The sequence below is a fragment of the Denticeps clupeoides genome, chromosome 1 (assembly GCF_900700375.1).
Source record: "Denticeps clupeoides chromosome 1, fDenClu1.1, whole genome shotgun sequence".
Lineage (NCBI taxonomy): Eukaryota > Metazoa > Chordata > Actinopteri > Clupeiformes > Denticipitidae > Denticeps > Denticeps clupeoides.
The window spans coordinates 36,629,691-36,653,299 of NC_041707.1; the positions used below are offsets into that span (position 1 = coordinate 36,629,691).

The 23,609-nt window shown below is 47.8% G+C and overlaps 5 protein-coding genes across 9 annotated transcripts; 2 read left to right on the forward strand and 3 right to left on the reverse strand.

Annotated features, from left to right (window-relative positions):
* The first annotated feature begins 2,086 nt into the window (after positions 1-2,086).
* Positions 2,087-10,803, forward strand: LOC114801615 (thyroid receptor-interacting protein 6-like). 4 transcript variants are annotated; one of them, XM_028999731.1, is made up of 11 exons: positions 3,277-3,522; positions 3,642-3,846; positions 4,043-4,259; positions 4,541-4,662; positions 4,856-4,960; positions 5,362-5,940; positions 6,608-6,698; positions 7,661-7,830; positions 8,377-8,555; positions 8,981-9,101; positions 9,252-10,803. In XM_028999731.1, exons 3-11 carry the CDS (start codon positions 4,052-4,054, stop codon positions 9,381-9,383), a joined length of 1,707 nt encoding a protein of 568 aa, XP_028855564.1. In that variant the 5' UTR covers positions 3,277-3,522; positions 3,642-3,846; positions 4,043-4,051; the 3' UTR covers positions 9,384-10,803. The 4 variants fall into 4 exon arrangements, with proteins under 4 accessions (XP_028855543.1, XP_028855554.1, XP_028855564.1 ...); XM_028999710.1 differs by lacking the exons at positions 3,277-3,522; positions 3,642-3,846 and adding an exon at positions 2,087-2,211; XM_028999721.1 differs by lacking the exons at positions 3,277-3,522; positions 3,642-3,846 and adding an exon at positions 2,102-2,219.
* Positions 10,792-11,525, reverse strand: sst5 (somatostatin 5). The gene is made up of 2 exons (XM_028999960.1): positions 11,373-11,525; positions 10,792-11,253 (listed from the first exon to the last, which is right to left on the reverse strand). Exons 1-2 carry the CDS (start codon positions 11,505-11,507, stop codon positions 11,068-11,070), a joined length of 321 nt encoding a protein of 106 aa, XP_028855793.1. The 5' UTR covers positions 11,508-11,525; the 3' UTR covers positions 10,792-11,067.
* A 1,664-nt stretch (positions 11,526-13,189) lies between these two features.
* Positions 13,190-16,363, forward strand: LOC114801671 (zinc finger protein 3 homolog). Its single transcript, XM_028999840.1, has 3 exons — positions 13,190-13,814; positions 14,614-14,904; positions 15,412-16,363. Exons 1-3 carry the CDS (start codon positions 13,469-13,471, stop codon positions 15,993-15,995), a joined length of 1,221 nt encoding a protein of 406 aa, XP_028855673.1. The 5' UTR covers positions 13,190-13,468; the 3' UTR covers positions 15,996-16,363.
* A 3,426-nt stretch (positions 16,364-19,789) lies between these two features.
* On the reverse strand, positions 19,790-22,277 carry LOC114801681 (probable E3 ubiquitin-protein ligase RNF144A). Of its 2 annotated transcripts, none has more exons than XM_028999878.1 (4): positions 22,101-22,277; positions 21,093-21,181; positions 20,596-20,745; positions 19,790-20,379 (listed from the first exon to the last, which is right to left on the reverse strand). In XM_028999878.1, the coding sequence occupies exons 1-4, from the start codon at positions 22,207-22,209 to the stop codon at positions 20,323-20,325; spliced, it is 405 nt and encodes a 134-aa protein (XP_028855711.1). In that variant the 5' UTR covers positions 22,210-22,277; the 3' UTR covers positions 19,790-20,322. The 2 variants fall into 2 exon arrangements, with proteins under 2 accessions (XP_028855711.1, XP_028855701.1); XM_028999868.1 differs by having other exon boundaries at positions 19,790-20,405.
* Positions 22,278-22,343: 66 nt separating this feature from the next.
* Positions 22,344-23,390, reverse strand: LOC114801714 (bolA-like protein 2). Its single transcript, XM_028999972.1, has 3 exons — positions 23,180-23,390; positions 22,698-22,795; positions 22,344-22,586 (listed from the first exon to the last, which is right to left on the reverse strand). Exons 1-3 carry the CDS (start codon positions 23,240-23,242, stop codon positions 22,487-22,489), a joined length of 261 nt encoding a protein of 86 aa, XP_028855805.1. The 5' UTR covers positions 23,243-23,390; the 3' UTR covers positions 22,344-22,486.
* Positions 23,391-23,609: the final 219 nt, after the last annotated feature.

Sequence of the window (23,609 nt, forward strand, 5' to 3'; positions counted from 1 at the left end):
CATGCTGCAATAACCAAGATGTCTTCTCCTGCTATCTTAATGGGGTTGGAACTGACCTAAAAGGTTAAGTTACACTCCTGATAAAACTCTCATGTGGCTTTATGCATCCGATAAGTCTCCTTTTTAAGTAAATGTGTAATGTAAAATATCACGATATATGTATATATGTAAAGTAGGCCTGTTAGAAATCATCGATACAGCAGTATATTGTGATATATTATATATATATATATAGTAGCCTAGTGGGTAACACACTCGCCTATGAACCAGAAGACCCAGGTTCAAATCCCACCTACTACCATTGTGTCCCTGAGCAAGACACTTAACCCTGAGTTGCTCCAGGGGGGGGACTGTCCCTGTAACTACTGATTGTAAGTCGCTCTGGATAAGGGCGTCTGATAAATGCTGTAAATGTAATGTAAATATATTACAGTGTGATATTGTATCGATACAGGGACATTAAATATAAATATCTTTGTGTACAAATTCAGTTCCGAGTTATGTTGTTTTGGCTGAATTATTAATGTAATTTGATCCACACAGATCGTAGACCGCAACTGTAGACTATCGCAATATGTACAGAATCACAATATATCGTGACATAATCGTATTGTGAGATCCAATACACACCCCTTCTAGTAGCTGTTTTATATATATATATATATATATATATATATATATACACACACACACACACACACAAATACACACACACACATATATGTATGTATATATGTAGCTATATAGATATATATAGAGAGAGTATCTGTGTGCTAATGTGCATTATCATTCATGCACCTATAGTATTATTACAAACATTATGATAATAACATTGAACTTATTTGCCGCAGTTTGACTGATTATTATAACCCAGAACGCCACTGAGTCTGAAACAATGACTAGTAAGAGCTGTACAAGTTTCCTGCTCATGCTGAGAGTTTTGCACATATAAGGTAAAACCGTGGGTGATGTCCGCTGGGGGGGGGGGGGGGCTGCGGATTGTTTGTCTCTTTAAGAAGGTGGCGGAGGGGGGTGGAAACGTAAAAACACCAATTAAAAGAAAACAAAGTCAAATTGTGAGAAAGAGCTTTGTCTGATACAGGCAGGGGGCGGTCGACCGAGTGGTGCGTGTGCAAGAGGGGAAACGTCCTCGCTGGGGTGCCACCCCACAACCTCCATCAATCGTCCAAATATGGTCACAACTTCACATTTCCCCCCAGTTGCTGGCTGTCACCACCCCACAATGTAAAATGGGTGGGACTGTAGTGGCGTGCGAGACGTACGAAACACTAGACAACAGCATGTTCTGCTGTTTGGGGTCTTTAGGTGGTTTAGAACCTCGTAATCGGGCCGAGAGGGATTCTGAAAGCGGCTGCTGCTAAACGTGGGGCGGGCCAGAGGTGGCACGGGGTATTTCAGGTCACGGGATCCACTTTCATTACAGCCGCACCTCAGAATAGAGTTATATTTCGCACGTTCTCAGCTTTCAGCGTTTGAATGCAGACCTACATGTACACGGTGTATGGTCCAAATATTGCATATTATTAATACCGGTTAATATCTCCGTACCGGTGGCATCTAGCAGGTAGCCAGTCTATATATCTGTTCTTTTTTTAAAACATCCACTTTCGACAGAACCCACGGCCTAACCCCCCCAGGCGGTAAGAAGGTTTATTCCAAGTGGAAGGATGCGGCCAGAAATTTACATTTGCATTTACACCATTCATTAGACGCCCTTATCCAGAGCGACTTACAGTCAGTGGTTACAGGGACCTGGAGACACTCGGGGTTAAGTGTCTTGCTCAGGGACACGATGGTAGTAAGAGGGGTGTGAACCTGGGTCCTTTGGTTCACGGGCTACTAGGGACAAACGTGTTTAAGAAAAAAAAAAAAACCAGCAGGCGTACAGGACTAAATCTCTCCAGGAACAGAGTGTGTGTGTGTGTGTGTGTTTTTTTTTTGTTTTTTTTGTAAGACCAGATGGATGTGCGCCATCTGTCAACCCAACGCGGGACAGACGGCGCGGCGGCGCGACGTCACGCGTTTGGAATGTCGTGACGTGTCGCTGGGCCCGTGACGACAGGAAAAAAAAAAAAAAAAAAACGAAATGAAAGTTAAGATTTTAAAGCGAGCGTCGATACGCGCGATTTGACGCACGTGTCGTCATGTCGCGACACCCGCGTCGTTCGCCGGCGGCGTTCTGAGCAACAGGTACGAGCGTGAGTGGATTTTTCACTCCAAACCAGAACCAGAAACGAAGGGAGCGCGCGGCGTGACGGGATTTCGCGGCGAAACGCGTGCTTTTCCACACGCAGCCCGGCGCGGCGTGGCGTGACGCGGCGTGGCGCAGACGAGCCTGAAGACCGGGAGGCTGTGGATTTATGGGAAGGTTTTTGGGGGGTTTTTTTTTTTGGTAAAGAGGTAGGCTACGGAAACCGGTCGCCGTTCCATTGTTCCGCGTTCCATTGTTCGGCTGTTCTGGTTTATATTTTCCACGCAGGAGCGGCGGCGGCTTCTCGTGGGTCGCGAAGTTTTTTTGGTCCGCTGAGCCGGCGACGCCTGTGTCGCGTCCTCGCAACTTCGCGCCGCTGCTCTCCGGCCCACCAGACCGCGGGTTTGGGTACCGCGTCGGCCGGATTCGGGCGCTGTGTCGTGGGAAGTGGGTGCCTCGGAATTCCTGGAAGATCCCTGCAGACGTTCCCATAAAAAAAAAAAAAAAAAAAACCGGACCGAAATACCGACACGAACAGAACAGGAATCTCGTATTAATACAAATGATCGACTCGTCGGCGTGTACAAGCCGTGACGAAATCAATAACTCGACGTTGACGTGTGACATGACGTCACCGCACGATGCTGCAGAACGAGTATAAATCTATCAGTAAATATCAGCAAGTGAGTTGGGACATGCAAGCAGTGCCAGAACCGATATGTCACGACGTGCAGCGTGTAAGGGGACGAGGGGAATGTCAGAAAGTGTCCCCCCCCACCCCACCCCAGAAATGTAGTGTCACCGGAGTATAATTTATTGGGGGTGTCGGAAGACCTCGATACAGCAACACATGGCGACGTTGCATCGTTCTGGTTTTAAAAATTATGCTTTTTTTTTTGCCAGAATCATTAGTGTAATATGAAGTGATTGTCACTTGTGATACACAGCAGCACAGCACATGGTGCACGCAGTGAAATTTGTGAAATATATGTATTTGTCCTCCACATCCTTGGTGAGCAGTGGGCAGCCATGACCGCCGCCCGGGGAGCAGCGTGTGGGGACATTGGCGGATCGGGATTCGAACCGGCATCCTTCTGATTACGGGCCCACCACTGCCCCTGAACATCGGGAACAATATAGTCAGGTCGCGTTCGCCGAAGACTCCGCATCAAATCCCCGACGCACGAGCGGCGTTCTGGTTTTAAAAATAGCCCGTGTGTGTGTGTGTCGTGTTGTGTCCTGACCTCAGCATTCCGAGCGGCTCTGCGGTCCCGCTGCAGCCTGTCTGCAGTGATCTTGGGCAGCAGTAGGTTAGTTCTCCGTGGTCGGGTGTCATTGCCCTCGGTTCTCATTGTAAGATGAGAACCGGATCTGTCATTACACAACATTTCCCATCATTTTCTGCGCTTGTTTTCTGCTCATTTTGAAGCCCCAGAAACAATGGCCATTGTACCAGGGCTTAGTGGACCAGGCAGGGGTCTCGCACCTGTGGGGCCATTGGATTTCGCCCAGCGGCCGAGACGGACTCCCTTTTCCTGCTTTGAAACTTATGAGGCAATTCTTAAACGTGGTCACTGCAGGTTGCCATAGGAAACCAAAAGAGGAGGCATCTTCCAGGTTTCCATGGTTACCTGGTAAATAAACACATGCGTATACCCCATCACTGTTTCCTGCGGGGGAAAAAATTGTAGTATTTTGCTCTGCAATAAAAAAATAAAAAATGGCGATGGTGTCCCATGAACAAGTAGGAGTGAGATCACCAGCTATTTTGTGACCAAGGTCTGCCAGAGGTGACCACAAAACATGCATCCTCACATCTCTGTTCCTCAGAGTTCCGTTATGTCCGGCCCGACGTGGTTGCCTCCGAGGACCCTGGGTAGCCCCGAAAGAACTGCGCCGGCAATGTCGCACACTGGACCGTCCTACTACAGACCCCCGAAAATGGTCCCCGCTGACCAGAGGCCAAAATATGGCATGTATGAGCAAAATGGAGGACCAGGGGGAGGCGGGGGGATGCCGACCCGCTATCTTGCCACTGGACCCACTGGTAAGATCATGGAAGTACTGGCTGTCACGGTTTTCTTCCACGTATATGTGATATGATCTATTATATTTCTTATATCTTAGCGTCCTTGTGTTGGAAATGTACTCTGATTTCATGAAATGCGGTAATAATTAAACCACGATTAACCACGGAGCTGTTAACCATTCTTCTTATTATAAGACCAGGCCAGACACACGAACTAGAGAAACAGCTGAGGTCATGTTTGAGTATTTGAGGCTGGGAAATACACTTCTGAGTGAGTGTGTGTACGTGTGTGCTTCCAGGTGCAACCATGCAACACCCTGAGGCACCGGGGCCCGCCGCGTTTCAGTCCGGCGAACACTACTACCCCCCGACCCAGGAACGGTTGGCCTGGAACTCTCCCATGGGGCTCTACGACCATCAGGTGGGCTGCAGAGGTCCAGACCTTTTTAGAGGAATGTCGACTGCGTCTGACAGGCTGTCAATTAAATGATAAAATATAACATCATTGAGCAGAATTTTGTCTAATTTGTTAATGGAGAATTTTGCCTGTCTGCGCTTTAATATATGTGCTTAATGACACTTTTTTTTTTTTTTTTCCTCCCTGGTGATTTTAGGGTCGAGGTCCAGAGAAGCATCACTCCAACATCGATGCGGAAATCGACTCCCTGACGTGCATGCTGGCAGATCTGGACAGCCATTCTCACAGTTCTGCTGCACAGGTGATTCTCACACGTACACAATGCATCTATAGATACTTACATAAGTATGTTTTACATTTCGCCAGCTTTCGATCAGGTTTACGATGGGCCAGTCAGCCCCGTAAGGGTGGTAGTAGCCTAGTGGGTAACACACTCGCCTATGAACCAGAAGACCCGGGTTCGAATCCCACTTATTACCATTGTGTCCCTGAGCAAGACACTTAACCCTGAGTGTCTCCAGGGAGGGACTGTCCATGAAACTACTGATTGTAAGTCGCTCTGGATAAGGGCGTCTGATAAATGCTATAAATGTAAATGTAAGTGAGCAGTTACCCAAGAATATTTCATTTAGTCTGTTGGTTTGGTCTCCACATGTCTCCTGTCTTTTGATATGGAACTGTGTTCTTTGTTCTTATTCGCAGTTCTATGACAACGTGCCTTACAACAAGCACCCATCGGGGGACCGCTACAAACCCGCAGCCTCCTCACAGGGGGTTCTGTCCCACGGCCGGCCATCTATGGGCTACCCCCCTCACCCCCAGAATCAATACCATGCGTCCCCTCCGTACAACCCTCAGCCCGATTATTCCTACCAGTCCGCCGCCCCGCACAAGCCCTACCCTCAGCCGGTGCCGGCGTCCTACACCACTGCCTCCACTCCGACTGGGCCGCGGTTCAGCGTCCAGGTCAAAACCGCACAGCCCGTCACCACGTACTCCCAGACGGGCCGGCAAGCGGAGCAGGCGTACACCCCGCCCGCCCCGCGCCAGCTGGCGTCCCGCCCCTCCCCGCCGGATCGCCCGCCCTACCCGGACCACCCCGCCGCACAGGCCTGGTACCCGCTGCCCCCGTCCTCCCAGGAGCCACACCCAGGAGATCCCGGGTACTCAACGGGCGCGGCCGTCGGGCCACCCGCGCCCCGGCCCAGCCAGGGACCTCCCCCAGGCAAGAAGGGTTTAGAGGCCGCAGGGGTTCAGAGTGCTGCCTACCAGCCCGGCAAGGTGAGTCCTCATTCTGGTCCAGGGGTCCCGGAGGACACCGGTTCCGGTTCAGCACCCCTGACTCAACCTCTGCACTCATGCAACTCAGGAGTTGAGTTCCACCAAGTTAGGCGTTGGTCAGGCGTGCTAAATGAAGGTGAACGAGGTTCTAGACGGAGCTAAACTCCTGATGAATCCATTCACGTCCTCACCTCTCTGTTAGAATGGCGGTCAAAGCTGGAACCTTCACTGGTCTCACGATGCGATTCGATTAGGATTTTCAACGCCCCACTTACCGATGCATCCCATCGATCTTTCCACATCACTAACCGTGACGTTTTCACAAGTGTCAGTGAGAGGAGAATTTAGGCCTCGTTCGCACGGACGTCTGAACCAGGCGTATTTCTGCCGTTCGTGGCGTCGGGTGAACGCAACCGTTTTTCTGCTCATTGGAGCAAATCACGGCCGACTGTGCATTCGGATGAAGCCAAATAAAACATTTTTTTTTCCTACTCAGTCACTACCGGCGCTACTTTTTAACCAAAAAATGTTATGCCGCTACCAGAAAATGACCAAGCAAGGTCACTGTGATTTAACCGATTATGTTCTGCGCCGCATGAGGTTCATTTCAACACCCCTAGACGAAGCAACCTTTGAACGGGCACTCCTCCTCCTTGTCGAACTCTAGGCATCGATGCCAAGGCCAGAGGAGGAACTGGACCGGCTCACAAAGAAGCTGGTCTACGATATGAACCACCCGCCTGCCGAGGAGTACTTTGGTAAGCGGCGGCGCCATTCGCCTTTGTTCAAGCAGGCTCTCTTTTGCATCCTAAAACCGGCAAGCCGCAGGACTACAACATCGGGATCTTATTGGCCGTTTACTGATTTACATCTACGATTGCTGGAATGGCAAGTGGTTAAGTAATAAGGATAGTTTGAGCCGTGAGCGGTGCCGAGGATGCCGGATTTAACGGAAGGACATGGATTTGAGTTCTCGCTGGGCGCTGTGCTGACTGGTCTGTGTCTTCTAGTCCACACGCCGCTCCCCGGGCGCCTGTCATGGCTGCCCACTGCTCACTATGGTGATTGTTAAATGCAGAGGACACATTTCGTTGTGTCACTGCGCGCTGTGCTGCAGTTTTTCACGATGACAGTCACGTTCACTGAGGCATTCAGCGTGGCACGGACCAAAATTCTAATTTTACTTGTCACGGTATGATATGCAGTGAAATGCTTTTGCGACTGCTATAGACCACAGCATTGCAAGTGCCGCAAGTATTCAGGTGAAATCTTCGAGTCCTATCGTCCACTGAAGAGCGGAGCGTCCAGCTATCGCTGGACGTTGAGCCCTTGCGTTGTGACTCGCTGCAGAATGGGGAAGAGATTGAGTGCAGCAGCGATTATAAGTGGATTTATAGAGATTTAAATCAACTATAGACCCTTTCTTCAGTTTGTTAACCGGAGAAAATGAGGTATAAATATAGTGATAAAATGTATTATTTGGTGGTAAAACATTTACATTTACGGCATTTATGAGACGCCCTTATCCAGAGCGAATCAGTAGTTACAGGGACAGTCCCCCTGTAACTTAGGGTTAAGTGTCTTGCTCAGGGACACAATGGTAGTAGGTGGGATTTGAACCCGGGTCTTCTGGTTCATAGGCGGGTGTGTTACCCACTAGGCTACTACCGCCCTGACCGTTACTTGATGAAAGAACTCGACTGTCACCATTTTCTGACAGGCCGCTGTGCGCGCTGTGGCGACAACGTGCTGGGCGACGGCAGCGGCTGCGTTGCCATGGAGCAGGTGTTCCACGTGGAATGTTTCACCTGCATCACCTGCCACGCCCGCTTGCGCGGCCAGCCGTTCTACGCCCTGGACAAGAAGAGCTACTGTGAAAGTTGCTACATAGTGAGTGTTACTGGCTGTACGTTAATGCTGGGTAGCATGTTTAGAATTTAGCAGCCAAAGAAAACCGAAGAAGAGTCAGCTCGGTCCCTGATGTCTCCCTGGAGTGTAAAGTTTATCATGAAAAGAGTCTGTAGTGACAATTTTGACATTTAACTTTTACTGAAACTAAAAATTATAACAAATCACTGCCTTACATTTACAGCATTTACCAGACGCCCTTATCCAGAGCGACTTACAGTCAGTAGTTACAGGGACAGTCCCCCCCTGGAGCAACTTAAGGTTAAGTGTCTTGCTCAGGGACACAATGGTAGTAAGTGGGGTTTGAACCCGGGTCTTCTGGTTCATAGGCAAGGCTACTACCACCCTTATTTACTGTGTATGTGTATATAAATGTATATATATATCATCAAATATTGATTTGTATGTGGGTCACATCAGATCCTAACATGCTAAGAAGTTCTATGTAATAGTTCATTTACTTTCATCTTGGGGGGGGGGGGGGGGGATACAACAGAAACATTTTTCTACTCTCCCTCGTCTCTGCAGAGCACATTAGAGCGCTGCTCCAAGTGCTCCAATCCCATCCTGGACCGGATTCTGCGGGCGATGGGGAAGGCCTACCACCCCCGCTGCTTTTCCTGCGTGGTGTGCGGCTGTTGCCTGGACGGAGTCCCCTTTACCGTGGACGCCACGTCGCAGATCCACTGCATCGAGGACTTCCACAGGTCTGCAACGAGTCTGCTTCCTGGCCAAAGCGTTAAGCTAATGCAGAGCCAGGGGTGTCCAACCCGCAAGATCCCTCTGTATTATAAGGCCCGGCGATATGAGGCGCTGATGACACACAAACTACAGATCCCATAATGCAGTGCTTTAGTTGCCTTGCCAAGCGTGAGCTTTTCACCGCAGCTGAATCTGTCACCAAAGCGCCTTTAGAACTCATTTTGTCAGCAAAGTGCACCGTGCATTATGGGAACTTGTTATCGGCACATCACCGGGCCATAATAGAGTTATAAGAAGCGATCTCGTGGGCCTCGAGTTGGACACGTGTGTGCTATGCCATTTGCTTGACACGTTAGGTAGGTTGAGTTCATTATACAAGGCTGAGGCGAACCAGCATTTTCACGATGGAATGTCACTTCCTGTCTTACAGGAAGTTCGCTCCACGCTGCTCTGTTTGTGGCCAGGCCATCATGCCGGAGCCTGGCCAGGAGGAGACTGTGAGGATAGTGGCACTGGACCGGAGCTTCCACGTCAACTGTTACACATGTGAAGTAAGAAAATACTCTTTGTCCCTTATACAACACCCCTTTTTTTTATTTACTGTCATTTGTGCATCTGTTTGCATACATCAGATAGTCCAAACGTAATAAATTGGTATGCCTGAAATGCAAAGTAATGTTTTGGGGGTTTTTTTTCGGCAGGAATGTGGCCTGCTGCTGTCTTCCGAGGGAGAGGGGCGGGGCTGCTACCCGCTCGACGGCCACATCCTGTGCAAGAGCTGCAGCGCTCGTCGCATCCAGGACCTCTCTGCCAAAATCTCGACGGACTGCTGACCTGCCCCTGGACCGATCCGCCCGCGTCCCCCTCCAGCACTGTCCCACTGAACGTCCAAAGCTGTGGAATCAGGGTGTGTGTGTGCGCGCGTGTGTGAGAGAGAGAGAGAGAGAGATTTATTTTGATTAAAAGAACTACCAGCATTTCACTCGTTCTGCTGCGTCTTTGTCGGCAGATGCAGCGAGGTTTAACGGTTGGGAATTAAGGTTAATCCCCACGTTTTTCCCGTCCTGTTCGTTTATCTGAGCGCTAAGCCCCCCTCTTTTTTTTTTTTTATTTTCCCAGCTGTTGTATTGTAACCCTGTTCTGCCGGCAGCAGGGGTCAGTCCAACCCTCCTCCGTGGGTCTTCTTTTCTTTACAAGTTCACATTCAGATTGCGGCTATTTATTGGTTTTTATTTTTACCTCTTTGATTTTCCATACATGACTTATGCACAGATATGCTGTGTGCTGACACCACTAGATGCATTCAGGGTTATGGGCAATGTTCTGTAAAACTGACCCCAACCATAAAGAATACATAACATAATCTCAAGATGTAAACAGTGTAAACAACAAAATTGACGTCTTAATGTTTCTTTTTCATTAGGGGGTATTTTCATATTTCTAGCCCTTATAAAACAAACTGAATCATGGTGGAGTGGATGGTGAAGTGAAGTGAATGAAAAAGACTGATGGCAATAATTGCAAATATTTTGAAGATGTTTCACCCAAACCTTGCATATGGTCTGGTTTTAGCGCACATCCATGTCTGCTTATCGTTACAAATGAAGATGACGGTGAAATGAAGTGAAGCCGGACGGACTGCTGCATCGCAGATGTGCTTTACATCCGCTGCTTGTGTGTGTGTGTGTTCTTCCCTTTTTTTCGTTAAAGCTTGATGTGTGTTTCTCTGGTTTGGGTAGAAATTACTCGCACTAACCACTATCCGCAGCGTGAACTGAAACATTTGGAAATTGATTGATGGCTTCTGAATGCAGATGTCAATTATACAGATACTAAGGCGGTTAATATCAACACTAGTTCACAGGCATTTTAGCCTTTATACACCTTTACAGACTTCTCTGAACTGCGGTTGTGCAAAAACAAGCGTATGAATTGGCTTAAAGTTGCACACATTTATTTATTATCACTTCATTTGAATGCCTTCGTTTCCTTTTATTTTGGTAACTAATCCTTTTAATTCTTTTTTTTTTACTTTTTCCATTTAAGTAGTCAGTCGTCAGTTTTGCAGTACTGATTTCCTGGTCATTTGTATTTTTCTGTAGCAGGTTGTGTTTGTATGACAGAGAGAGAGAGTGTGTGTGTGTGTGTGTGTGTGTCAGTGAGAGAGAGAGAGAGAGACATTGCCTTTCTGTTTTGTAGTACGTCCCCTGCGTAAATCCATCCGAATAAAATATTGTCATATTTTTGCCTTAATTGCTTTTATTACTATAAGTACATTTTTTTGGTCTAGTAGTGGTTTTCTACCTCTGGTGGTAACAAATCCTTGTACCTTAATACACATTTATATTTTATTTTTAATTACTGTGATGACCACAACTGTTGTACAATACATTTAATTCAGCACAAGAAACTCATGTCTGTACACTATAAAGCATGTTGCATTTTTTTTTATAAAGTGAGCCTTGAAAATATATAAATACCTAAAATAAATGAATAATAGCCTATGCACTTTGGTGGCTAACAGGAGGTAAATGTTTTCCAGAAGAAGTTCCGGCAGCCGGCCTTGCGCTCCCGCTGGGAGAAGGGCAGCTGGCGCGCCACCTCCTCCCGCACGTCCAGGTTGTCTGGAGGCGGGAGGATCTCGCCATCGCCCTGGGCCATCAGGTCGGTCAGAATCCTCAAACGCAGCATCTGCGAGAGGTCCTGCAGCACCAAAAGACAAATCCCATGAAGACGAGCTACTCTGACGGCGGCTAACTAACTTCTAAAAGTTGTCTTCTATTGTCTGGGGGGGGGGCAGTCCGCGCATCTCTTCCTCTCACCTCTCTCGACATGCTGCCGGAGTCCGTCTTAAGGAGCCGGGACAGGGCGTCTGGCTGAGGGGCGGCTCCGGTCCTTCCCAGCAACGCACACGAGCCGAGTAACAGCAGCAACGCCTGGAGCTGAGAGTAGAACATCACCCCTGGGAGCGTGCAGGAGCCTCCACGCGGCAGCGCCAGAGCGGCCCTCCAGTTATATAGGCCCGACCTTGCCTGAAGACTGGCCGTCCGATTGGCTCTTGGACCAAGTGCGTAAGGGAGATGTGCACCGGGGCGTAAGGAATCGTCGGGGCCGTCAAGAAATGCCGAAGTGTCACTTTTGCCCCGTCGAGTACCTGACCTCTCCGTGAGGTGGTCCCCTCTCTGCTAATGGTAAAGGGGCGAGGCTGTTGACGTCTGACTCCATTAGCGCCGGCGGTGTGTCGCTTGCAATTAGGCGTGCCGAGCGTCCGGCGTGCGCGCATCTCTCCATGTGGTCAAGCACGGCAGGAGGCTGGTTATTACAAGATGTGACTCAAATGTTAATTGGCCTGAGTGCCCACCGGCACCTTGTCACTTGCATGAGTGAGTCACAGTCGTCCATTATGGCGTGCAGTGATCCAAAGTCACGGAATTTGCTCTGTAGCGGCTACGTTTGAAAGTGAAGCGTTTGTCGTTGGGAGACACTGCAGCACGGCACACGGCGACACAACGAAACGTGTCCTCTGCTTTTAACCGTCACCCTTGGTGAGCAGTGGGCGGCCACGACAGGCGCCCGGGGAGCAGTGTGTGGGGACGGTGCCCTGCTCAGTGGCACCTTGGCAGCTCGGGATTCGAACCGGCAATTACGGGCCCGCTTCCTTAACCGCCAGGCCACCACTGCATCATCACTCAGCGGCCGTCCTAAAAAGCTTGGGAAGTGTTTCTCTCCCCAACATCTCCGACTATACGATGAGACCTCATGTTAATGCGAAGAACCCTTCGAGATTAACGCCTCTTAGGATCAGATGGGCTTCTTTCCTCCAGTCTTGGGACCCGAGGCGGCTGACGAACACAGATTGTGAATTTTTGGCCAATGGTCCCAACCGAATCTACAATCACCACTGTATTAAACTAATTTAGTAGAAGATGCATGCATTCTTCATTTAATGGATAGAATAAGAGAACACAGCACGGAGGTGCAATAGTAAATATTCAGCGCAAAGACATTGTTGTACTTTTTTTTTTTATTATCCTGCTCCTCTTCCGTCCTTGCTGTGGATGGGAAGTGATTGGGAAGAATTAAATTGTGGATATCTGCAATACATATCCATTCTAGATATAAAATGTTGTTAAGTTACTTTTAAGGGTTTAAATTGTTTTTTTGATTAATTCTGAAGGATAGATTTACAGATACAAGTACAACTTGATGTTTTGAATATCATTAAATTACCATTTTTTGGACCAGTATATATACTATTAAAACTACATCTAGTGCTTCCTTGACCTGCATCTGGCCACGTCCTGTTTAAAAATGTAACATTATGCAAAACGTGCAGTTTTGGACGAGCATGAACTATTCCTGGGTGTCTCTGCGTACGTACAGACGACAGATTCATGCGGCGTCGTGGTAATGGAGTGGCGTCTTCCCTTTTGTGACTATTATCTCAGTCATTTTTTTATCATCGTGTCTAATTTACGCGAAGTTTCTATAAATTCCAATCTTTAACAATAAAACCACAGAGGGCCGAAATGATACCCTGGCTGTCTCCCTACACCCAGGTGTAGTCGGATTGTAGTTTATAAAGTTTATTATTTTTTGTTGCGATTCTTACACAACTATACGTTAGAATCAGAATGAACCGAAAAGAAAAAAAAGAATTAAAGGAATAAAAATAAAACCCATCGGCGGGTTGCGTTGTCCAGCAGCTTCAACGCGGAACCGGAAGTCGGTCCGCGTCTCGTTTATCGTAAACCGACGACAGTCGCCGTTTCGCGCACGTTACTCATGTTTATAAAGTGCCTTCCACCAAGTATGCGTCCGAATATTTCTGAAACGGTGGTCCCGTTGGATTGCTTTGTTTTATTTGTGGCCGTGCTGGAGTTGTAGTTTTTAATTTGGGGGGTTTCTTTCGCGCACAATGAGCATGAGACCGCGCTTTAAACCCGGCGGCTCCGCGTCCCCGCCGGCCGCCGAAGTGTCCCTGTCCTTCCACGACGAGCTGGCGGCCACCATCCACGGCGCCTTCGAGGTGGCGCTGGAGGTCGCCGTGCTGGAGGTGGCCAAGCTGGTGGCCCAGGCGCTGGGCGACGTGCGCGACCAGATGCACGAAACGCTGCGGGAGAACAAGGCGCTGAAGCGGCGGCTGCGGGCGGCCGAGCAGGCGCCGCGCTCCGCCCGCGGGAGTCCGGACGGCGACGGGCCGGACGGCGCCTTCAGCGAGATCTGCGAGGACGGCCGGGTGTGTTCCCACGACGTGGAGAGGGGTGAGCCTGTCCGGTGCTCTGTCGGACTGTCCTACCTTGTCAGAATTCCCTACCGCAGCAAGGTTTTACAGCGGCTGTTCCCGCTGGCTGTACAAATGCGATGTGCAACTTGTTTATATAATAATTATACTATTATACTGTCCATAAGCCACAAGTAGTATGTTGTGGTATCTCAGAAAGACCCATCAGATTGTCCTACCACCAGTGTGTGACCCGTTTTATTACTAATTATTGTCCAAAAACCACAGGTATATTCCGATAGCTCAGAAACACGAGTATTTGGTGCTGCACGTACCGTGTTTTCCCTTAACTACTCTCAACTAAACTTTGAAAACCGTGTGATGGCAGCATGCGTCTATGGGCGTGCGCATGCGCAGTTGCCTTTAGTAGGACGTTTCGATAAGTCGAGGATGAAATGCACCTGCACCGATGCATTCATTCACAGAACGGGTGTATATCGGTGGTCTTGTCATCCGCCACAATGCAATCAAATCGGACACGTTTTTATAAAAGGAATGGCTCCTGTGCCTTGGGTTTTACTGTCATTTACTGAAATAAACTGAATCAAAATTGGAACACATGGATGGAGAAATCAAGACACATGTAACATCTCGACTCCTTTTATATTTTTGTATTTATTTAATGCTAACTAATGCAAGCACCATAAAGTGTCAAGTCATTTCCACCACCGTGTTCTCTTGTGGTTATATTGAAATGCAAAGTAAATGTATTCCCCTGGATCTGTTTCTACACCGAATTGACTGGAAACAATATGACTCTCTCAAACCTGACTTCACAGCCCCCTGCCCGGAAAACCAGACGGCTGCGGTTCCAGATGCACGCGGTGGAACGCCAGCGGAGCAGGCTGAAGTGAAGGAAGAGAAACCCGACGTGGACGCTGGTGCCGGCTCAGACTCCGGTTTGGAGCTGGTGCCAGGCTGTGGTTATGACGGAGGAGATGATGAGGCTTTTGGCTCCGACAGCCTTTTTCTTGCCCAATCCAAGATGCTGGAGGACTGGAGACCTGACCCTCTGGATCTGCCCAGCTGCGAGGGTCACACTCTTGGCCAGAGCAGCATACAGACCACAGGTAAGGCTAGTGGGTAACATGCCCGGCTATGAACCAAAAGACCACCGAGACCCAGGTTCAAACCCCACTTACTACCATTGTGTCCCTGAGTAAGACACTTAACCCTGAGTGTCTCCAGGGGGGGACTGTCCCTGTAACTACTGATTGTAAGTCTCTCTGGATAAGGGTGTCTGGTAAATGTAATGAAGTGAAGTGATAAACAGCACACGGTGCACACAGTGATGGGTTAAATGTCCTCTGCATTTAACCCATCACCCTGAGAAAGCAGTGGACAGCCATGACAGGCGCCCGGGGAGCAGTGTGTGGGGACGGTGCTTTGCTCAGTGCCACCTCGGCGGATCGGGATTTGAACCGGCAACCTTCTGGTTATAGGGCCGCTTCCTTAACCGCTAGGCCACCACTGCCCCATGTGAGAGTATAATTTGGCATTGGGAACATTTTGCCGAAGTGGACGGTAATTGAAGAAGATCTTTCTAATATTGTGCTGTATGTGCTGTAATCTTCCAGACGACTCTCTTCCCACAAGCTCCTCATCCGTGTGCAGCAGTCAGGTCTTCCCCACACCCCTGCCTGGTCTGTACCAAACCGAGGACGCAAACTCGCTCTCCCACCCGGCGCCGCCCCACTATGCTGGGACAAACCTCCCCGCCCCAGGAATGCACCCCTGCAAGATTTGCGGGCAGCCCTTTAACCGGCCCAGCGACCTGCGCAGGCACCAGGGCCAGCACCACCGCTCCAAGCCGGCCAACAGCACCAACCCCCCGGCCAGAGCCGGACCCAGGCAGCTGAAGCGGCCCATGTTCCCGCCGGGGCGGAGCCCCTTCCACTGCCACGAGTGCGGCCGGGACTTCAACCGCATGGAGAACCTGAAGACGCACCTGCGCATCCACACGGGCGAGCGGCCGTACACCTGCTCCGTCTGCGGCGTCCGCTTCCGCCACTCGGGGGCGCTGACGCGCCACTTCCGCATCCACACGGGCGAGAAGCCCTACGTCTGCAGCCAGTGTGGGAAAACGTTCCGGAACTGTGGGGGGCTGCGCTTCCACCAGCGCTCACACAACAGAGAGCGCAACGGCATGTTGCCGTCGTGAAAAGTGGAATTACGAATTCTGCTCGCCAAGGAAGCGTCGTTACACTTACAGGTGAACTGTGAACTCTGCAAGAAGTTGCTGCAGTCGAATAAAAGTGAAATTATGACGCCACCTAAAAACTGCCACCACTCCCTGCCTCTAATTACTCTTAATTATCAAATATCTCATCTCAGTTCTCGTCTTGATGATCAAACCGAAGCGTGGAATGGGATCGTGTTAGTTAGGGCAACTTATTGACGGATAGGATCTGGCCTTCCGGTCCTGTGCCGTAAGGACATCACGTGCCATCAGTCTGTCACAATGTCATGCCGTGGGCGTCATAATTACTATGACATTCAGGTCCGACACAGAATAAAGTGAGAAATTTACAATTTTGGTCAGACTAAAACTTTTTTTCTTAAATCAAGAAATCGGGAAAGTCGGGAGCCTTTTGTATTGTGTTCCACAGAAAATTGAATAGGGCGTGTATGTGATCATGCCCGAGAGACTGTTGCCCTTCAAAACTCTTTTCTCCATCTATTCATTTGTCCGTCCGGGAGGATTAAATCCAGAAATATACTTGCTGTGAGCTACGTATGCGTATCCGAGGGTTGCCTGTTCGAAGGTGCCACTGAGCAAGGCACGCTGCTCCCCGGGCGCCTGTCATGGCTGCCCACTGCTCACCAAGGGTGATGGTTAAAAGCAGAGGACACATTTCATTGTCACCTTGTGCCGTGCTGCAGGGTTTCACCAAGTTGCTCTAGATAAAGGCATTTGATAAATTAAAATGAAGTGATTGTGATACACAGCACAGCACACGGTGCACACAACGAAATGTGTCCTCTGCATTTAACCCATTACCCTTAGTGAGCAGTGGGCACCCGGGGGGAACAGTCTGTGGGGACGGTGCTTTGCTCAGTGGCGCCTTCGAACCAGCAACCTTCTGATTACGGGGCCGCTTCCTTAACCGCTAGACCACCACTGGCCCAAACATATATGATACATATATGATCATTTCAACGATGAGCAGAGTAATTATTGGATATCCACTTTCACTCAACTAGAAATTTTAATGGAGGTCTCCTGCGTTTACTGGAGTAAAATTTTACCCGGGGTAAGTACATACTGTAGATTGTGTACTTCGTTCACCACTGAACCTGGATTACATGGAGATGTTTAAAAAGGGCTCTGGACGTGGTCCACTGTCACCACAATCACCTCAAACATTTCTGATAATATGAATTCTAATTCTATTCATTCTATTCTAATATTAATGAAATCCATATGGGCTGAAACCGTTTTGTTTCAGTTCAGATGTAAAAAGTATGATGTAAAGATTTTTTTTATTAAGGTGTACAAATGGGATAGACTTTATTATTTTTTTTATTCTGTGTCTGGAAGTGAGGTTCGCTGAATAAAGTAAATCATTGTCAGTACTAATGTGTTGTGCTCCCATGAAGGGGAGTGAGGCTTTAATGAGAAAACAGCTGGAGGGCGACTTAATGCAGTCATTAATTGTTTACGGTTTAACCTTTCATACGCCCGCCTCAGCGTGCTGCCAGGGCCACGAGAAAAAAAAAAAGTCCCTTAAAAAGTCCCTTTCTTAAATATTAAAAAGATGTAACAGATATATATATATATAAAAAACGACATTGATATAGTTTTTCTGGTACGCTCTATCATGCGTCTTCATCCACAGGTGACAAGCCGGAGTCTGAATTCTCTAGTGCCGCCATGTGGGCTCTGAGGAAACTGCTGACAGTTCCACAACTCGGTGATGGGACTGGCTGATCCTTGCACGTCAGCAGCTAAAGCGCATATTAGATGATGTGAATCACACTGTTGCAATGCGAATGAAGGTGCTGCCTGTAAGAACACTCACCGGTACCCGGAGAAGGGAGCAGGCGCAATAACTTACACAACATAGTCACATACAGTACAGGCCAAAGGTTTGGACACACCTTCTCATTCGATGTGTTTTCTTTATTTTCATGACCATTTACGTTGGTAGATTCTCATGGAAGGCACCAAAACTATGAATGAACACATGTCGAGTTATGTACTATCTGAAAACATGTTTTATATTCTAGTTTCTTTGCTCTGATCACTGCTTTGCACACTCTTGGCATTCTCTCGATGAGCTTCAAGAGGTCGTCACCTGAAATGGTTCTCCAACAGTCTTGAAGGAGTTCCCAGAGGGGGCTCTTGTTGGCCCCTTTGGCTTCACTCTGCGGTCCAGCTCACCCCAAACCATCTCGACTGGGTTCAGGTCCGGTGACTGTGGAGGCCGGGTCTCCACTTGTGTTCATTCATAGTTTTGATGCCTTCAGTGAGAATCTACCAATGTATGTTTTGTAGGTTTTGTATGTTTTGTCTCTCTACCTCTGTGTTTTGAGGGAACACATGTAATCCACTGACAAGCTCCTTCCTGTTTCTTCAGCCTGTTGATGGAACAAGTCAAGGTTAACAAGAAAACATTGATATCAGAACATTTAACTGAACATTTGGCTTAAGTGTTATTTATGTGTGAAATATTATGTATAAGACTGGACCTGGATACTTGATAATAAAATGAAGTATATTCTAATGTTTGAAGCTGCAGCCGATCATAAACTTTCTTCTTGTGAAAATGAAGTGATTGTCATTGTGATGCACTGCAGAACAGAACGCGGTGACCCAACAAAATGTGTCATCTGCTTTGAACCATCACCCTTGGTGAGCAGTGGGCAGCCATGATCTTCAGATTAGGGGTCCGTTTCATTACCCACTAGGCAAGGCTTTAGCTGTCACTGCACCATCAGGAGGTGCAGCAGAAACGTGGGAAGCAGCATCATAGGTCGGCGGAAAGCCTGTGACAGGTGGAAGAGGAACTGTCACATCTGGTTCCCTCGGGGAGCTTTATAATACATGAATAAGGTTCCATAAGCCATAAAACATTTATCATAACGATCAATTCTACTAGACTGTCAATTACTTTTAGAACGGATAATTACTAACTGAAGAATGCAGGCTATTTTTTCATCTAAATTATGGTTTGACATGTTTCACTTTTCACCTATATTTTCACCAGCTTCAATATTTCAATATTTAAAAATTGCACGTAGGCTATCCTTCAGGTATAGTTTACCTTGAATCAAATTAGCCCATGAATGCACCACATTTTCAAAAATTCATTTTGCAAGAATACGGTAGAACACCGTCACCAATTATTGGATATGTTAAAAACAGACCGCTCATTGAAGGGCGGCAGTTTTAAAATACAAAGTACGTGGCACGTTGGGGAGGGTTCAGGGCCATCCGCCCACTGTGACGTGCCTGAAAGAGGGGCGGTGGCGACTTCTCAGTGATTGGCCAGTGGTGGTCTAGCGGTTAAGGAAGCGGCCCCATAATCGGAAGGTTGCCGGTTTGAATCCCGATCGGTCAAGGTGCCACTGAGCAAAGCACTGTCCCCACACACTGCTCCCTGGGCGCCTGTCATGGCTGCCCACTGCTCACTCAGGGTGATGGGTTAAATGCAGAGGACAAATTTCACTGTGTGTATCACATGTGACAAGCACTTTATTATTATTATTCTCCGAGTGGCATCGTAACGACACGCCCAGACCACCGCAGCTGGCTCTTTATGTTCTTAGTCTGTTCTTTTTGACAATTTATTCGTGTTGATGTGCACATGCAAAAAAGTAATTCACAAAATAGTTTTTATTTGTGTTTTGCAAAACACAAATAGACAAATGATGTTTCATCAAAGCTGTTTCACAGAAACATTGTATCTACTTAATACACACACAATACAGTGCTACACGTTTTACGTGTCCTTTAACATTTTAGGAAGACAACATAATTACTGTAAGTGCACATATTTTATTGTCTCAAATGAGTTCAAATAAATAGTCATGTTCATAAATGTCTTTTAAAAAAGTTAAAATATGTCAAGTCATTTTTCTTTTATATAAAAACATGTTTGACTCAAGTGTTTTGTGTTGGTACTTCAGTACAAAGATGTCATTCCATTCACATTCGTTTAGTCACAAACCTCTGCCTATCAGCTTTCCGCTCTATACAGATTTGATCGCCATATCTGATACAAAGCGATACTTCCTGGAGGCAAACGAAGCAGAATCCATGCATGCATTCCTGGCACACCTCATACTTGCCACTTTTTTTGGTGTGCATGACAAGAGCATGACACTTGGGACACGCCCGTAACTGTGGGCAGCCCTCTGTCACAGTGTCACAGGACAGGAGTGAGGCCGCCACATAGCACGAGGCATTGCTGCACTGCCCGGCGCCGGCCTCGTCTGGGAAGAACCAGGGGGCCAGGCAGGCCCAGCAGAAGTGGTGCGTCTGGCTACAGCGCGGACAGCTGGAGAACGGACACGGCTGGCCGGTGCTGTCCAGCGGCCGTCTGAGGATGCAGCGACATTTAGGACACTGTTCGCAGGGGACACAGCGAAATTTAAATGGCGGGATGGTAAAGAAGGGCGCACGGCTTTAACATGGGCCAGAACCGAGACATTAATCATGGAAAACCATCTACCAGTCATCTATTACCTGCTATTCTCATTTTCTTGATGGACATCAAAGAAGCGAAAATGTCGGTGGCAACAGCCACACTGCCCACCTTTTTGTATTCATCCGGCAGCTCCTGCACAACGCTGCTGACCTTGGCCTCCAGTTTACTGGTTTGAGACAGAGAAGGTCCAATCTGCTCCTTCACATGCTCCCAGTCCCAATGCTCTCCACAGACTGGACAGGCAAAGTCCAAGGTTTTCTGCAGCACGGGGTCAATAGCATCTTATTATTAACATTAATGAAGTCTTTGTGCTTTTTGGAGTAACATTCAGAATTAAAATCTAAATTGCACTAAGCTGTGTCAGAAAAATTACGTATTATCTGCATATATATTATATATATATATATAGTAGCCTAGTGGGTAACACACTCGCCTATGAACCAGAAGACCCAGGTTCAAATCCCACTTACTACCATTGTGTCCCTGAGCAAGACACTTAACCCTGAGTGTCTCCAGGGGGGGGGACTGTCCCTGTAACTACTGATTGTAAGTCGCTCTGGATAAGGGCGTCTGATAAATGTAAAAAAAAAATGTAATCCTCTCACCTTTCTTAGGCACAGGTTCACCATGCTGGTAACTTCATATGAAGTAACACAATGACCACATGTGTCAGTAAGAGGCTGGACCCTGGTTCCTAAACAGGCACATTGTAAAGGCAACAGGCAATATATTCATTTATTCCAAGCACAAGTGTTCCATTCATAACCTGGTGAAATGCATCCATACGAACAAAAATTTGTGGTTAAGAGATTTGCATTAAAGTAATTTCTGAACTTGACAATTCTCACACCCAACAAAATCAAGCATTAAGCGAGAAAAAAAAACACACACACACACACAACAAAGAATTTTTCTTTTTGGGTTCTGAGAGAGAAATATATATATATATATTTTTTTTCCAGTCCTCAACTGGAACCATTGCCTCATGATGGCCTTTTTGGCTGATATCAGTACAGCGAGTCACATCTGGCCATTATCAGATCCACAGATAATGTACATACACTACGCATGACACATTTCCCCATTTAATTCATAATCAAAAACCCAGAAGACCTTCTTTTTTTTCTTTTCTTTTTTTTGCTTTAATTGACGCTGGGACCAGAATTTGCCTCGGTACGGCATTTTTCTTTACGTCTGTCGCCCCCGTGCGGAATCACGACGAAACTACATCTCGTTCATCCAGCCTGTTTTTCTCTTTTCCGCCTCCACATCAACCCACGAAAACTGCACGTCACGGAGAGGAATTTCCACGTGTGGACAATGACGCTGGGAAGCGTTTCAATAAGCAATTTCTTCGAAATGTTGAGTGAACGTCATGACAGGTCGAGCAGAAGTTCCTGCACGTCCACCGCTGACCTCACACAGTCTCTTTTAAGGTGTTTGTCCGAAATACAGGTGTTTATGGAAATTTGAGTGCATTTGTAATATAACCGGTACTGATATAAACACTGGAACAGCTCCACGGGAGGAACTTGGAAATCTGGATACTATTTGAATGCTGATGGAGCTTTTAAAAGGAGAAAGACACTCATTTTTTTCTTCCTGGTACTCACCCACTTGTGTCAAGCCACTGTGCGCCTTGCGTCCGTGTTTTTGAGGTCCCAATTTAATATTCGTCACTAAAGTCTTCGTCTTTGCGATAATGTTGGATAATTTCTCCATGCCCGTCCGAACCCTCACCTAACGTCTCTGAAACCTCCGATGGGTGTGAGCGGCGTCAGTGGCGGAAAGCGCATTCTGAGGGCAGAGGGCCGAAAAAAAAAAAACGAAACAGAGTTCACCCACACAGCAGGAAGCAGGAACCACACAGGCACACTTTTATTTTGTCGCTTCGGGGAAACACATGAGAAGCCAACGATGCGACGCGGCACGTTTGCAGCGAGGAGTTATTTTTTTCCAGAATAAGTGTCCAGGTTGGCACGTGGGGGGGGGAGCCGAGTCACTGGGCCCTCTGTTTTTCCCACTGCTCCGGCGTCAGAGTCTTCTGCTCGAAGGCATGTATCTCCTTCAGCTCCTCTGCCAAGCAGCAGTTCACCATCCTGGATAACGCAGAGCGCACAAGGCACAAGGGGCGTGAAGGGTTTTTTTTTTGTTTGTTTTTTCTTGCCACCGGCCCGGCATTAGGTCACGGTCGCCCCGCCGGCCTTTACCTGTGCCTCTGCAGGAGCGGTTTCCCCTCGAACTGCGGCGACACCACCAGCACCTTGAAACTAGCCGCACATCTGTTGGGAGATGTGTCTTCGACATCCTGCCAACAACAAAAAAAGACTTTTTGCATTGGAGCCTTGCCAGACGCAGGGTTGTGTCCACACACTGAACTGTCTGGTCGGCGTTTATAACTAGGCGACATGCTGCGGCCCCCGTTATCAGAAGGTTGCAGGTTCGATTCCCGATCTGCCAAGGTGCCACTGAGCAAAGTAAAGGGTGCTCACCAAGGGTGATGGTTAAAAGCAGAGGACACGATTCGTTGCGTCACCGTGTGCTGTGCTGTGTATCGCTTTTTACTAATTCCAGCACTAATTCAGCCACACTTAATTACACCATAAAACGGCTGCTGCCCTCATCATGTTCATCTTTTTTTTTGCCGACGACAGTAACATGTGCATTCAGAGCGACACCGACAGCCACATACCACATGAACCGCTCCGATTTCCGCTATGAGCTTTTCGCGAATGGCGTCTGCCGTCACCGTCATGGTATTTCAAATGAAGGTAGCCTAAACTATGCCTAAATTAACAAATATTTAACTCGCGCTAATTAGAAAAATACGCAATATTGTACAGTTCAAATACACTCGCTTTCGTTTATGAATGAGCCGCGGTCGCTCTGTGAGTGGCAGCAAAAACAGCGAATCAACTCTTCAGAACGTGTTTCGGTCAGGAAAAGTAACCAATAGAAACATTTATTGCTCCTGGAGGGCGGGACCAAAACCCAAACAGGGGTCCTTTATTTAAGTATTCTCGAATATTGCCGCTGTACTTCTTAACCATAAAACAATTATATTTTTGCATCAGATATTTTTTCTTGACACATATTTTTTTACATATATTTTTTCTCCCTTC